We start from the raw sequence: 17,525 nt of genomic DNA, 5'->3' as shown, positions 1-17,525 counted from the left end.
GTCAACAAGGGTTCTTATAGCATTACCATTGATAAGGACAACAATCATAAGAGGACCATATTAATGTTGAATCTCATGGGAGGGCAACTCATCTTGTGTATATACAATTTGGAATTAGATAATAAATGATATTTTATGATCTGGGTTGTCATTACTTCGAAGAAACAATGAATATTTAAGTCTGAGTTAAGATCTGGAATTTTCAGCAGTGTTATTTCTGAAGTTTATAGTATATTTAATTCAAAATAAACATAGCAATATTATCTTTGAAACCTACACTTTATTTGGCATTGTGGACATTGTTAAAACAACAAACACACTCCAAAAACAAATTAGACTACAAACAGGGCTGCATATTACAACTTTGTTCTCTTTGCATTAGGAATCCAAGTACATGCAATCAAACCAAAAACCCTAAGCTGGCTGATTTTGGTTTCCTCCCAAACCAAGCTTTTTCGGGAGTCATCGTCTTAACAGCTTGTGTGGGAGACCGATAAAAAAGGTATACTGCAGTATAGACTGCTTCAGCCCAAAATTTATTAGGCACATTCTTGTTTTCAATCATACACCGAGCCATCTCTATTATGGTTTGATTCCTCCGCTCAACAACACTATTTTGCTGAGGGGTATAGGGTGTAGTAAACTAATGCTTGATGCCATTTTGAGCACAAAAGTTGGTGAATTTAGTGGAACACTCAACCCCATTATCTGGCTTAAGGAATACAATCTGATGACCATACGCTTTTTCAACTAATGCCTAAAAAATCTGAAATTTATTAAAGACATTTGATTTTGCTTTTAAAAAGAACCACATTTTTCTACTAAAATCATCTACGAACAGAAGAAAATACTTGGTACCAATGACCGATGCCATATTCATTGGTCCACAAACATCTGCATGAACCAATTGTAATACCTTGGATGCTCTCCAAGCTTGTCCATCTGAGAATGGAGTTTGATGTTGCTTCCCTGCTTCGCAAGCTCCATACACACCATGTGTCTGCTATTGAATCTCAGGTAAGCCTTCTACCAAATCCTCCAGAGCCAACTAAGAGAGAGATGGTATGTCCAGGGGCCCATATAGCTGATGCAAAAGAGTGCTTATGGAAGAACTCTTCGCAGCCATTGCAACCTCATGAGACTTGCCAGTATCAATCACCTTTACTTGTACAATCCATGATCCTTAAGGCCAACAACAATTGTCTTCTTAGACTCCTTATCAATAATGTGGCACTTTTGTGCAATGAAGACAACATCCAACTTCAGACAGTGTCACATCATCTAACTAAATCTAACTAACATACAACAGATTAAACTCCATGCTCGGAACATAGTATACGTTGAGGAAGATGAGATTCCTCCCACCAAACATAATCTGAACGGTGCAATTGCTGACAACTGTATACTCTTCACGTCCTCCCAAGACCATTGAATCAGAAGAAGCCTTAATCAATCTCTTTTGTGTGTGAAATGTCGAGAAGCTCCAGAATCAATGTACCAAGTAGATTATTTCACCTGGTATGTTGGTCTTTTGGCTATAAAAGCATAAAAGGCAGACTCCTACTTAGTGTTCACTGCAACATGGGCCTTCTGTCGAGACCCTCCCTGGTTGGATTGCTCATCAGTCATCCATTTGCGACACTACATCATGTGGCCAAGCTTTGCACATTAGTAACATGTGATAACCTTCTTCGAGTTGCTCTCAAGTTTGCCCTGTCCTTTTGGCTGAAAGGACTTGCCCTTGACTTTGCCTTTATCCTTGGCTTTGGCAATGAAGGCCTGTTCTACAGGTGATGATTCACTAATGGTCACAAACTGTTGTTTCCACCTTCCTTGCTGCAAAAGTTTGTTGCACAGTAAGGAAATTTAAGATCAACATTCATAGAGGTAATGTTGAGCGTCTCAATAAAATGCTCATGAGCATGGTAAACAATTGAGAGTGATCACCACCATGCCTTCTTCCTCCACTTGCGACCAATAGCTTCCAATTGATCGTGTATATCCTTGATCTTTGTAAGATGCTCCTATAGAGACATCTTATCCTCCATCATTATTGAAAACATGTTCTTCGAAAAGAACACTTGACTCTTGTCCGACGTCTCATGGAGATCCTTTAGATGATTCCATATCTCCAAAGCTGACTTCCCAAACAACACTTGTGGAAGCATGTCGTAGATGACTGATAATTTGATGAGCATAACTGCTTCTTGATTGTGCTCATCGTACTTGTCCTGGTCTTTTCCTGCAGCCAAAGGATGAGCAATCTAGTCTAGACACTGGTATTCAAAGATCATGAGCATACGCTATTTCCACGTGTTGTAATTTTTGTTGTTGAAGCGCTGATTATTTTCCAGCATAATGTTAGCCAAAGATGCCATCCCTCCTGCTTTTCGATGCACGAAATTCGAGGTAAAATTGCAGCAACAATGAACAGCTGATTTTTGTGGTCAAAAAATCAGTGAAAACCCTAGCATGAACTTTAAGCACAAGATCTCAAGGAGCTTGTCAAAAAAACCTGAATTTTATTTAAAAAATCAATCAAAAAATAACAATATGAAACCCTAGGCGCTGAAGCAAAACTCCCATATCAAAGAAAAAGAACTCCTAGATCCATAGCAAAAAATCCTAGGCGCTGGTAAAAACAATGTAGAGCCAAAATCCATCGTGTGAAACTCATAGTAGGTGCAGATGAAAAAAACCTTATTGTGGAAAGAAGAGTTGTGGGCTCGCGGTCAGAAACCTAGAGCAGGCCGCGTGACTTTTAGTTGACCAAACCTGTTGTGGAAGAAAGCACCAGAAAATCGCAACGCAAAAACCCTGACCTTCAAGGCGCAAAGCCGCAGACACAGCACAATTTTAAATTAAAAAAATCCGATGCAATTTGTCATCTGCCAGCAAAGATCCAACAAAAAACCTTGCACTGAAGAAAGTCGACAAATGCCCGCAAAAAGAAGATCAAAAAAATGTGATTTTTGACTAAAAAATCCATTATTTTTAACTGTAAAATCTGTGCAATTATAATTTTGAAAAACCCTCTTGCAGATACCTGCGATTTTTCACACTCCCTTGGCACACGATTTTCATCAAAAAAACACGATCTTGTAGATTCACAATTTTACCATAAAAAACCCTTCAATTTTTTATTTAGAAATAAACGAATTAAAAACATCTGAAAATTCTTTTCAGGCTATCAACAAAATTTTTGTCTTAAAAATCTCCACCAAAAAATTAACCGGCTCTAATACCATGAAATGGTAATTGCTTGATCATTAATGAAGTAAAATGAATTACATATAGGCAATTACATTACGATGTTTCTAAACGAAACAATCATGAACAGAAAACAGAAATAGAAACTATCTAATCAGACTAAACTAAACTAACGACTAACTAATGACCATTAAGTAATAATTAATTACTCTAATAGTATTAATGTTTACAGAGAATTGTGATTATTATTTCTGTTTGCTCATAGATTGTTTTTGTTGCTGTAGCACCCATATTAAATCCTTCCTTCATAGATTAAATGCACACATATTAACGACACTCAACCCTGCTTCCTACAGCTCTAGCTTATGCTCCCGGATGGACATAAAATCTCATGGAACCTCATCCTTACAAAGAATTCCAGAGCATTTAAGTTGAGCTTTGATAATCAAACTTAATTTAAAAATTGCATTGTAGCAGGCTCCAATTTGTGTAATCAGTTATGCATAAGTAGTTCAATGATCATCCAATATGTTTTCCTTTAAATGGCATTAAAAGATTTCTCAAATAGAAACAAAGTTCATAAATACAAAGCCCTGGTGATATCCTTGGATACCATGTACATTGTAGTCATGTACAAATTTAAAATGAAATGTAATGTCCCCTTATGTAATCTAGGAAAGAGGGAAAATTAACTTACTAAATTGAATTGCAAGAGATTTCTTTCCAAAAAGTCTCTAATAACACTTAAAATAATGATAATCGATACCACTCAATGCAAGAATGATAGATTTGATACACAATTTATATCATTTGTAATATGATGGTATAAGGACCAATATCACTGCTATCTCTGATTTAACACTTAAATGTACGCAAAGATGATCTTGATCCATATATCTTATCTGCACTTAGTGCAATGCAATCAATGCTAAGTATGGATAGAGTATCTTTGGTATAACAATGCAGACTATGCTGCACGTTACCTCTCAACTGCTTGTAGCTTTACGATATATCGATGTTGATATGCTGTGTGTTCTCTTCTCAATCGCTTATAGCGATGATGTAGATTTGCTGTTTCTAATTAGACTATTGAAGTATGCAATGATCTCCTCAATTATCGCTTATAGCGATAAGGTAATTGCTATGTCTGATTTGCCTCTCTCGATATGCAATAAACTTTGTATTGGTCTAATAAGAGCTTCGATCTATATATGAATGCTTGCCTGATATGTGTTTATGTAGCGAATCTATATGATCTACAGATATGGATGCTAGCCTGAATGATCTTGTAAATTATGAAAACTCCAAAGGCAGTGTGTCTGATATGTATCATTGGTAAATATGCGTCTAAAAGCCAAAGGGCTATTTGCTCAATAGGAGCAAATCCACAAAGAATAAATAAGAATAAAAGATGTCCGATGATTTCCTTGGAATGAGTATTGTTCCTCCTTAAATATCTTTGGTATGGAACAGTTGCAACCTTTGACTGGAATAGACATATCCCTTCCCTAATCGTACCCTTCCATTACTTACACAAATCAGCTTGTTATCTAAATTGCACTCTTTCATGAACAGCCATTATTGTTCTAATTCGCACCTTTCCATGGAATGACTAATTATAACAGCTGTATGTTAATATCACATCTTTAGAGAGAGTTGCATTCAATTGGAAATGTTAATTACTCCCATGATCGATGCAAGTGGACTGCATCTTAGATATGAACTACTTGATGAATATTGACTAGCATTTATTGGTAGATACTAATCGCTATTCCTCATACTAATTGTTATTGCATAAGGAATCGCTGTTCGTTGGGTAACTAATCAACTGATTAGTAAATTTCTGATCCTGATACTAATTCTGCTTCACACACGGGGTGATGAGATAAATTTGCTGAGTGTTATTTCATGATTAACATAACCACTTGTTGCTGATAGACTCTATTTAATCCTTCTTCCAAAATGATGGTAATTGATGCTTGATCATGTTCTTATATATTTTTCTTTATCAATTCTGTTCCATTTACAAATCGTTGTCTCATAATAATTTATTCTCTTGACTTGGTTGATTTCACTTAAATATTTCAGTCTATCCTTACATTGGTGCTTCATGAAGATGCTTGAGAAATAGCTATAATGTTAGTTTAGATGGGGACATCACATGAAACTATTTGTTTTTCTCACATCTTTGTGGATGCCTATTTGTAGATAACAATTCTGCCCAGCTATACATTAATTATACAAGTGTGCATCAGGCTTCAAAAATCTGTTTCTGTAGCTAGCATACATTTGGTGCCCAAGCATATTTAATTTTCTAATGCTTTTATATAATTCATGGATAATACCCTATTATAAGTTTTCTGTGTCAAGATAGCATTCTTATTTCTCGTGTCCATGTGCAATAATTATTTCTGTAGAATAGTATTTTCTGCCTCCATATATAAATACCAGTCATGCAACAATGTTTCAAAGCACTCCAAATATCGTACAATATCTATAATACTATTTTTTTTAATTTTTTTTTTTTTTTTTAATTTTTTTTTTTTTAAATTTTTGCGCTTAATCATGAGTATAAGCAATTACAATTTCTCTGAATAATATATATACACTATATTCCCTGGACAAACAAGCTTTGGAGATGCATAACAGGTGCAATGTATATAGATTATAAACATCATGAACCACTAAATATACCCAAGTAACCTTGATATCTGTAAAATTATAATATGTTGGTTCATTCATCTTCATATATATTAATATGCCAAAATAATCTATAGTTAAGTCAGACACATACACTAATAGCCAGCAAATGTCCATCAATTGAAATCTTTTTTTAATTGAAATCAATTGCATTGACTAAAGGATGATAAGATCTTTGTGAATTGCTTGGTCTAAAAATAACTTACCTTTTAATTCTATCTGATAGCCAATTATATGCAAAAAACATTAATATAGCATGAATTATGTCCTATTATCATACTATTACTATATACTGAAAGAATGTAGAGCTCAAATATAGATCCAAATAGAATTACAATCATTACTCTCTCTATTTAGGAACAGTCAAGACAACATAACTACCCTGTACAATATGATATATTAATGTTCTCTCATAAACTATCAACCCACTTGAAGGTAAGCTCCAAACTAAAGACAACATAACTACCTGTACCATGTGATATATTAATCTTCTTTCATAGGACTATCAACCCAACTGTTGCTAAGCCACTGTGACAATAAATTAAAAAGCTTCAAATACAAATGATATTCATATAATCATTGTTCCAGTACAATACTCACCTTATTCATCATATTCCACTGTCCAACCTTAGGTTGGCAGTCTTTCTCCCTGCCTGAATCATGATATTTGAGCTGCTCAAATGCACCATGCATTGAAAATGAAAATTGTGACAAACCTCTGAAACAATATGAAAAACCACTATCATTGCAAAACACTTTTTAAGAACCCATACAGCTAGAGGTGTTGCCTATGAGCTTCAAAAGATATAGCTAACTTAATGATACCAGAGGCGCAGGCAAAATCCGTGCTTCCACAGAGGCAAGTTCATCACTTATTTTGATGCCAAATTCTTTGGCATACTTATCATTATGATATGCATTCTGACGCACAGTCTGCAAAGTAATTCAATCTTAAGTTAGCTCAAACCAAGTGCCTCAAACAGACATTTGTTTTCTTCATTTGACAACAAAATCACTAGATAGAAAGTGCCAAGCACCATTCAAGCAAATGATCAATTATCCTGAGAATTATTGATAAATAGAAATAAACCTTCTTTATGTCTTCCTCCCTTTCCTGGGGGTGTTGACATGTAACTTTCAGCAAAGCAGTAATCTGTCTGTCATTTAACTTTTTTGAATAGCGCTGTCCCTCTACTATTTTGCAAATCTATCATTCAAAATATATTATTCTGAGTTCAGTATTAACAAACACAAGCTATTTCCAGTGATAACATGACGATTTCTTCTAGTTCAACTCTTCAGTTGTAAATTTTGTTTAAAAAAACGGTGTTACCCGGGGACGCGTTTCCTGGGTAAAATCAGGCCGTGCCGGAAACAGAAACGTCCCAGGGACAGAGGGATGGTATGGGACAGCCCCTCATGTATTAACTATTAAGTTACATCATGTATATGAGTTTGTGAATTTCAACTCTCATCTTAACTCTCAATTCAACTCAATTGCTATGTATAATGTATATGATGAATGATTTATAAATGTTATCATATGAACATTTGAAATTTCTCTATATGTTTTAAATTTTCCCTATTTTTTATATAGCCATGCCCTCCATCCCCAAAAATGGCAAAAATAAAAATCAGTCCCGTAAACTTGCTGTAACATAGAAAAAAAAAGAAAAAAAAATTAAACCTCCATTGGCAAGTAATTTGGTCGTTGCTGGTTTCCAACTTGAAGACAAGGAAGTTGAGCATGCCGTATAGTGATCCCATATGTCTCATTAAAATATCCTACTACTGATTTCATAGTTGAATTCTCATCCACTGGGAACCTGTCAACAACATATTATTGACAATCAAGTCAAGAAAACAAAGCCAAAGTTCAACTCGCAGGAAACATTTATAAATCTGAGGATGTTCAACAAAATGCTCACATCAGCTCCTGTGTAGGCTGTGATGTCAATGTAATTATGCGATATTTTCGACGCATGTTTCCTCTGTGTGTTACCTCCACTTTTATACCTCTTAAGACCTTCTTAATCTGAATTTGGTCAAAATTACCAGACCAAGAGATCATTAGTCCAAGATTCACTTGTCAATAAATATGAAAGTATATTTCACATTTAACAATTAGCAATAAGAATGGAAAGTGCAATAGATCAGCTATTAAAAGAATTCTAAACATTCCCCATTATGATAAGACTGTTCAACCCAATTAAATATGGTTTTATCAGCATGGATTTTGATTCCATCAAATATGAAACATTTTAATAAAAAAACTCGCCTTTGCACATTTCCATGCCACAGTTTTATTATTCTCCCTTCACTAGGAAAACTTTCTCTAACAAAGCACTTCCATCATAACTACATAAAAACTGAACCAAAAACTACATACTTCATAAAGGACCCTTTAGAGATAAAAAAATATTTTTTATTAATCTTAAAGAACAACACATAGATGGCTGCTAATTGTTGTGAAAGCAATGAACTTGTTGTAAAGCTGACTTATGAGGCCCCCTTGAGATGCCATTTTGTAGTAATCCTTGTGAAAACCGATTTACTTTATTATACTATCAGTATACGAGACATGGTTCAACCTATAATATAATGTTAGGATTGGTAATTGTCATTTATAAATGATCAGAGTGTATACCCTATTATTCATTCAATTTGTAGAATTCTGTTCTCTAACAGAAATTAGATCTGGTACCTTTGGTTCCTTCATATGTTGGCATCTATTATGTTCTTTATCGCTTGAGTGAATCTTGTTTCAATTAGTCAATACTACACTATGTTCCAACAAAAACGAACAAAATTCTGCTTACAGTGACTGAAAAATATGAGCAAAATTGGATACAAAACATGAAGTTCAGAAAAACTGAAATGTTTTTAAAAGAAATGTAGGACTAATAGAGAACAACTACAATATCCAATAGACCATGGAAAGAAAAACTTCTATGTTATCACAAAAAACATTCCAAACGATAACTGAAACAAAAAGAAAGGCTTACCAAAGAAGATGCTGATTGTAACTAGGGCCTGAGCATTAACAATGGTAGAGTTGACGTATTTTTGAGGACTACATCTAACACAGAATAATGTTTACCAACGGTCACTCTATTCTCTCTTGATCAAAGTTATACCGTGTGCTAAGATTGCAAAAAAGTTCAAACAGCTAACTTCAAGGTTCCAAGGGACCTTATGTTTAGATCGTTCTTTCACTTCTTTGTTGTGGCATGAAACTTCATCATCGGATATGGCAATTTTGCAATGCTTTTTCTCTGAACGGATTCAACTAGAATGAGCTGGAATTTAAAGAGGAAAGGGTTACAAAGATCTAAATCTACTCCTCAGGGCAGTGATATCAACAGATAATGCTCTGATGGACGAATTCCAAATAAACCAAGCTCTCCTTCACCAAGTTTAACTACAACTCTGCAAGAACTAGTGCAATCTTCTGAGGATGTTGAAGGATTTTCCAATTGAGAAAGTGCACTTGAATACCCAACACGACGCAATCCAAGTGACTATCACAATCGAACTTAGCACAAATTTGGGGGTTCAAGCTAACTTTACACTACAACTTACAATCAGCAAGATGCAAAAAGTATGAACCATGGAAATTCATCAAACATCGTTACATTCCCTATTGAAATCAAAGCACTTTATCTAACAACTCAGAAAATAAAATTCTACTCTAAGTGAGGAAGGTGAAACCATGCAAGTTTTGAAAAAAAACTTAAGTGGACACCATTAGAAAACAATGTTTCACTGTTATTATCTCAAAAACTTATCGCAACAATTTCATACAAATCTCCCTGCCTTACAAATGAAGGGGCTCACCCCCTTATATAGGCTCCAAGCCTTGATTACATGCAAAACCCTAATTAGGGTTTTCCCTAAAAGATTCCCCACACATGATGCAACAAGGTGGGGATCAGCAATTAATAACCCATCATGCCCTTATACAATTAATTTTACGTGCCCAAAATGCAATCTATTGTGCATTAAATGCACCACTTCTTTCAAATTCGCCCAATGTGTAATAAACAAAGTTACCCCGAGTTTCCAGGACGGGGGCAGCGGGACGCGTTTCCGGGACGGCAAATTTTTTTGCCAAATTTGGAGACGGCAAGAGACGGCAAAGGGGACAGCTATATAAAATATAGGAAAAATTTAAAATATATAGGAAAATTTCAAAATTCTAAATGTTCATATGAAAACATGGATAAAGCATGCATACATACATTATATTCATATGAAAACAATAAAACATGGATATAGCATGTGTATGATACTATGAAAAGTTGAAAACATTTTAGAATGTAAATTCTGAACATACAACATTGTTAATACTCAATAGACAATATGCAATTATGCATTCATAAATCAGAATTTCAATTCATTCACATTGTCAATATGCATACCAATAGACTCGGAAGTTAAATTTTCCCTACTTCTATAGACGCAGTTTCCCCCCATATTTTTCAATGGGCGTTGGGTGTTATTTTTCTATTGACTCGGCGAGTTTGGCGATTTTTGGGCGATTTTCTAATCTCTGTGTCAAAATGCCCAAAGGCTACATTGCTGCCATATAGTTTCATTGTCAAAATTATGAATTAAATTAATAAATTTAAAATTTAATTAATGTTGTCTTTTTATTTTTAATAACAATTTGAATTAATAAGGGGCCTATATTAGAAAATTTAAATAAAAAATTGAAAATACAACTTTTTTAATTTTTTTAATATTTTTTAAGGGTCTTAGATATGGGTGACGTCTGGCCGTCCCCGGGACGGATCGGGGACGTCCCAGCCATCCCCAACCATCCCCGGGACGTACAGACGTCCCCCAGAGCTAGGGCAAGCGTCCCCCCATTTCGGGGACGTCCCCTCAAAATACAGGGCAATTTGGGGATGGGGGGAAACGTCCCCTGGCCGTCCCCAAGTCCCCGAAACGTCCCCGAGACGGGGACGGGGGTTTTTCAAGTCGGGGACGCGTCCCCGGGTAACTCTGGTAATAAATGCTCCATCATCTCTTGAATACAATAGTTACATGCGAAAGATGCTCCACCACTGCATTAAGTACGATGGCTGCCATGCAATGAATTAGCTGCCCCATGGTCAAATATTCTAGCAATGAATGCGCCACTATACCTTCACGCGACGACTGCATGCAAAAAGATGCTCCATTGACTCAACATGCATTGACTCGACTGCCACTTGGCGAGAAACCCTCTGAGAGAGAAAACTTCAAGAGAAAAATTTGATCCATGAAGAGTTTTCTTGAAGTTTTTCGAACTTTCCTTGCTCTCGAGGAGATTTTTAATGATTTTCCACCATCTCCTATTTTTTAGGAACTTTTCAAAAATAGGGTTCTAGGTGAGAGAAAATTCTCTCACGAATCCAAATCTGAAAGAATTTTGAAATTTGGATATGATTTGATGCCTGAAAATGGATTTTTCAAATTTTTTCTCAGGGGGGAAATTTCTTGTTCAATTCATCCTTAATTCCTTCCTTGCCTTAGAAATTTTATCTTCAATTCATCCTTGGGTGTGGTTTCTTCCTTGCTTGGAATTCCGTCTTGAAGGAAGAAATTTCCAACACTTGTCAATTTTTCACCTTTCCTGGAATTCTGTCTTCAAGGAAGGAATTTTCATCACTTAGTCAATTTTTCCACTTTCCTGGAATTTTGTCCTGAAGGAAGGAATTTCCAACACTTAGTCAATTCTTCACCTTGAGTGCATTTCTTCCTTGAGGAAGGAATTTTTTGAATTCTTGAAGTTTCCTTTCTGAACCTTAATTTTCACGTTTTGCTTCCAACCTTAGGCACATTTCAAAACTGCAGAAGAAATTTTGGAAATTTGTTCGTTGAGGAATGGATTTTTTCTGCTTTTTGAGTTCATCTTGTCCCGAGGAGGCTTTTTCATCAATTTGCCACATTTCCTATTTGTCCAAGAGAGAGAGAATTCTCACGATTCCAAATCTACAAAAATTTTCAAATTCTGATGAGATTTGGTGTCTAAAAATAGATTTTTCAAAATTTTTACTGAGGGGAATTTTTGCTTTTTTCATTCCCATTCCTGACCCTCATTTTACCCTTTGCCTTGGAAATATTTCTTCAGTCTTGACCTAGGCGTGGATTTCACTTAGTGATGGAACCTCATCATTTCCATGCCTTAACCATTTAATACCTTTTCCTTGTGCATGGGCGTCATTTCCTCTTGGAGGAGGAATTCATCAACTTTGGAGTTTTCCACGACCCCTCTCCTTTAGCGCCCTAACTCATCCTTGGGCGAAATTTTCCACTGAGCAAGGAATTTCACTTTTTCACATTTCCCATGCCTTGATCATTTTGGCACCCTATCCAAGGCTTGAACGCTGAATTCACCTGGCCAAGGAATTTGTGAATTTTTACATTTTCCATGGAGACCTTGTTTTAGCGCCCAACTCCATCCTTGGGCGCTATTTTCACCATGTCATGGAATTTGACATTTTCCCCTTCGGACTTCGCCAATTTTGATTGTTTCCAAATCAAGATGCCATTTTGAGGAGTTAAAGTGATTTCCATGTCCCAGACTTGGAGGATATTTTATGCTTTCCACTTCTGGAATGGGCGTCCATGCTTAGTCGTTTTTTATCCATTTCGCCTTCAAAAGGAAATGGGGTTCCCAAACAATGAGTTGGCCATTAAGGACTAAATGTCCACCAACTCAACAAACTTGTTGATGGGGGAATGTGTAGAACTTTCGTCAACACAGAATAAAATGCAGTGAGTACATCCTACTCTCTTGAATAAGGGACTCGTGTATGCCTTCTGACTGTCCAAACAAGATAACCTCAAAGTTCCTAACGTCAGGTCTTCACTATACAAAAGCTAACTCAGGGCTGATGTCTTTTGTTGGTAAACATGAGGGGACTTATGCATCTGACAAGCTGACTTGCATCTGGTATGCCAATTTGGTGATGCTTTACTTCTCAAACTAGGTGAAATAAAGAACAAAGGGATAAGGTTTAGAGTACCTAGGGACAATGATATCAATGGTTGATGATGTAGATAGACAGATTTCAAATAAAACTAGTTCCTACTCAGCCAGAGATGAACTCATAACTCCACAGAAATAGTGCAATCTCCAAAGGGATTAAATGAATTTTCAGACCATGAACATTCAATAAGTACCCAATTTTTGGCACAACTTAAATGAACATTCACAATTGAACTACATTCAACAAGTCTCCAATGGTATAAACCTGAAATCCATCGAATACCCTCACGCTTCACCTTTAAAATAATTGATCATTATCTAATTTGATGAAAAGAAACCATGCAAACAAATTAGGGCAAATTGCATAACACCATGCTTCAATGCTTTATTCATTTGCTCCAACTGCCATTACAAAAATTTATATCCAACAATTCCTAATCTATTTTAATTCTACTTCTAACTATTGCTACTTTTATTTTTCTAAAATTCTAACTGTCTCACCCCTCACAATGAGAGAGGCAATGGCCTTTTATAGATTTTACATTCTAAATCAATGGCCATGATTCAATTCATTCAATGGTCCAAATTTGACTTCTAGAAACCCTAACAGCTTTTGGTTAATGGCTTCAAAAACTTCCAACCACATTTCTAGCTACTTTGAATTGTTTACAATTGACCCCACTAGAAGACAAAAGTTCACGGGGCTCAAGGCACAAAAAGGTAACTTGCTAGCTAGGTGAACAACTAACTTTTAGCCCCCCTCTTGAATTGCATTAAATTGGGCCAAAAAGAAGTCAGTTTACACTAAAGAAACTGCTATTACAATAAATCCAATTTTTTGACATCTCCAACTATTCAGTTTTTGTTTCTTCATGCTCCTGTAGCATTATGTGTCTTCCTTTGTCACAGTTTACCAAAGATTTGGAATGGCATCAGTTTGGCCCTCTGCACTTTGGTTATATCTCTCATCCGATTAGGTTGCCCTTCGCCACTGTCATGCTTTGTCCTTGGCACTGCTCTGTGATCATAACAGTGATCTTGCGTTGGATTTCCGCTTGTTGCCTTGTTGGTGCTCTCCATCTCCCCAATCTTTTCATCCCTTGGGTTTTCTTCGGGTGTCATCTATCCTGCATAGACAAGCAATTCAAGGATCAAGCACATTTCATTTAGTCATTCATTCATTATTATCACATTAATTGAAGATCTATCCCTTGCAACGCCAGTCATCACCCACTCTTTCACTCATTCCTCGAAGGAACTCAAATTGATTTCCCCCTTGTGATGCAACATTTGACCATATCAAACACTACTCTGTAAAAGGGTCCTTTGGCTTTGAGAAAGTGATCTAGGAAGAGCCAAGGATCAAACATGGCATAAGGAAGTCTTTCATGAATAAGGGCAAATCAGATTCTACATGGCTATACCATATTTGGACAGTTTATGCAAAGTTTGGTCTGAGGTTAGGCATTAGGAACACTTTTTCGATTAGTAACAATTCCTTATTTCATTGTTGGGTCCGAATTTGGACTGAAAAGAGAAAGTTCGGTCTAAACTTAGGGGTTTGGAAGAAGTTTAGGAATAAGGACTATGTCTGATTTTACCTGCAGACAACAAATTTTTCGGCAAAAACTTAGGGGTTTCGAAGCCTAAAAGGACTAAAACTTATTCCCTATTTCATTGCAAATGCCTAACTTTGTGAGTGAAAGGTGAAACTTCGGTGAAAACTTTGGAGTTTGGAACACTTTTAGGAATAAGGCTTATTCCCTTTTTCACTACAAATGCCTAACTTTGTGAGTGAAAGGTGAAACTTCGTTGAAAACTTCGGAGTTTGGAACACTTTTAGGAATAAGTCTTATTCCTACTTGTTATGCTCTCGCCAATTTCTGATCCATGAAACTTGGTCACAGCAGCATTTCTTAAGATTCCTAAATTTCTTCCAATCACCGAGCTTATAAAAATCATGAGCAAAGTTGATATTAGGACAGGTTTTGGATTAAGGCCCATTCTGATTTTATCTCACCTAGATTGCAAATGCTGAATTTGATAGAAAACTCCAAAATCCATTTCTAAGCTTGGGCTGGCCAATAGTTGGATATTTTGGCTTCGTTCCTTGCGTCCCCTCTTCGTTTGCTTTGTTCTTCTCATGCCTAAGCTTCACTCTATGCCCCATTCTCCATACTCCCTTGCTTCTAGGGTATTATGCAAATTCAGACCTATTGAAAATTTTCAAACCCTCTTGGGTCCAATGTCCAAGTCTAACAATGATTTCCTCAAGGCCATTCTAACTGAAGCCCTGGTCTTCTACTCTAATTATTAATGCTTGGAGGACACATCTTCGCCTAGGCTTCATACTTCTCTCAAAAGGACAAAATTCCCCCAAAACACTATCGAAGCCATCAAAAAGAGAGGGGGTCCCTGTCGAAGACAAGGAGAGTGTGCACGGCACAACACAACTCCTCTGTGAAGATGAGATCAACAAAACAACCAACAACATCCACCAAGTGACCACCATCTCAACCATAAAACTCATACACCATCATGCCCAAGCATTGTATAATAAGAAATTGAAGCCAAAACACACTCTAAATATCACACAGAAACCACTGTCATGTCAAAAACACCAAAACACCAACACTAAATTCCTACTCCAAAAACAAAACGGGTATCCTACCAAATACTCAATTAAACAATTAGGATAGCAACCACAACCAACTAACTTAACCTCAAAATAAAGTTGACCTTCATCTACATGTCCAACACAATCTAGAATCACAAGTCCTTGTATATATGTGAGAATTTGCTTATAGCAACCCAAGATCTAGAGGCCAATGAAAAGCACAAGAATAAGAGAGAAACAATATGTGATAAGAATAAACTACATTCCTATCAAGAATGCAATAAGATCGATCACAATCAACTGGATTACTGGATTACATACAATGTAAATGAGCTTGTTTAGATAGGCAAGGCTATGAGAGCACACAATCGTGACATGTTGCTCAATGAGAAACAAGGGTAGGTAGGCGTAGGTAGGAGCAATAATAGGATATTCCACAAGCGGTGGATCACTCACCGGACGTGGAATGTAATAACAAGATAAGACCACAAAAGGTGGAATTTCTCCTACAACTTCCCTAGGTGCACACTTCCCTAAGTGTCATATGTAAACTACTATGTGATTCATTATCCTAAGTGAACTTAAGTAAAGTGTAATTATGAGACATAATTTAAACCAGCACCCCCCCTAGGTGCAACTTAGGGGTCAAGCTAAGAATGCAAGATGGGTCCCGGTTACTAGGCCATGTTAGGTACCCATATACAAATGCAATGCAATTTCTCACAAACAAAGAAAGAGAGAAAAACCCAAAGGGAAAAAAATCTCCCTCCCCCAAAGAGAGATGAAAGCACACAATGCTTTCAATGATGTATGAGAAGAACAAAACCTCATGTGAGGAAAAAGTCCCCCCAATAAGACAGAGAAAGAGAGACCATAAAGCCCCCCCTCAATGTAGAATCTCTTACAAAGATGGTCCAATGATGTCGACCAAAAGTCCTCCCCATTAGGAAGAAAGAAAGCCAAAGTTGCACCAAGAATGTCAAAGTGTGACAAAACCAAGTACCAATGTCGAATGACGGATGAATCACTCATTGCAACAAAATGAAGATCAAGAATGGAGACAACCTGCTTGAGCATCATCTGGATATTTGTCAATGGCAGATTGGTACAATATAAGTCTCACTGGAGCTATGTACAAATTTGTACAATCTAAGTCTCAACTGGAGCAATGCACCAAGTCTCACAAGATATTTCTTAATCTACGGAGTACAAAAGGATTACATCAAATATGTCATGAATGACAAAGTACAAAGAGGTGTGGTACTTTATATTAGTGCGTGTACAACATAGCTCATGCAAAAGAATACAACATGACATAGTGCAAATCTAGAAACATGAAGATAATGCCACCAATAAAATGTTGTATCGAAGACCGCAGATGAAGATGCCTCTGATTGGGATGTTGCCAAGAAAAATGTAGGGGCAAACTAGCCCCTCCTTGGATGCCAGTTCGAGAACACTGCAAGACAAGTATGATATAGACAAAAAAATGTGTTTCCAATTTCGCTTATTACATGAAAATTTTGTTTTTAAAAAACTTAACTAAAAGTTTAAATAAAAATATTTATTAAAAAAGAATGATGAAAAAAAACTTAATAAAAAGCATAATAAAGAAAAATTGAATTTTTTTTATTTAAAAAAACTTTATTAAAAAGGAAAAAACACAGCATGTTTTATTTTAATTTTTGATATTATTAATAAAAACTCTTTAAAAATAAAGAAAAAACCTTTTTTCTTTTGAATTTTTAAAACTTTATTAAAACCATTTAATAAAACTTTATTTAAATTATTAATAATAATAAAATTTATTAAAAACTTTTGATTAAAAATAGTATTTTTAAACTTTATTTAAATTAAACTTTAAAAAAATTAACTTTTTAAAAAGGTAAAGGGTTCTCTCCCTACTAGCTTGAGCTATTCTTTTCTCTTTCACTTCTCTTAAAGACTTGTATATTTCTTGCATTTCTGCAACTATAAGTTTGGCCATTGGCCTTATAATGAATTGAAATTATCATTTTT

At 35.9% G+C, this 17,525-nt stretch overlaps 1 protein-coding gene across 11 annotated transcripts in view; it reads right to left on the bottom strand.

Annotated features, from left to right (window-relative positions):
- The window catches only part of LOC131067461 (protein argonaute PNH1-like), a 143,232-nt gene that overhangs the window by 57,108 nt on the left and 68,599 nt on the right, over positions 1-17,525 (bottom strand). For 10 of the 11 annotated variants that reach the window (XM_058002475.2, XM_058002476.2, XM_058002474.2 and 7 more), the window contains 5 exons: positions 7,839-7,945; positions 7,598-7,736; positions 7,001-7,117; positions 6,736-6,843; positions 6,511-6,582 (listed from right to left, as the gene is read on the bottom strand). In XM_058002475.2, the coding sequence (XP_057858458.2) occupies positions 6,511-6,582; positions 6,736-6,843; positions 7,001-7,117; positions 7,598-7,736; positions 7,839-7,945 (543 nt within the window). The remainder of the gene's footprint in view (positions 1-6,510; positions 6,583-6,735; positions 6,844-7,000; positions 7,118-7,597; positions 7,737-7,838; positions 7,946-17,525) is intronic. The other variant, XM_058002483.2, reaches the window with a different exon arrangement.

Source organism: Cryptomeria japonica, chromosome 3, assembly GCF_030272615.1.
Source record: "Cryptomeria japonica chromosome 3, Sugi_1.0, whole genome shotgun sequence".
In the NCBI taxonomy this organism is placed as follows: Eukaryota; Viridiplantae; Streptophyta; class Pinopsida; order Cupressales; family Cupressaceae; genus Cryptomeria; species Cryptomeria japonica.
Note: the sequence above shows the minus strand (reverse complement) of the source record. Positions and strands in the feature narration are given on the sequence as shown.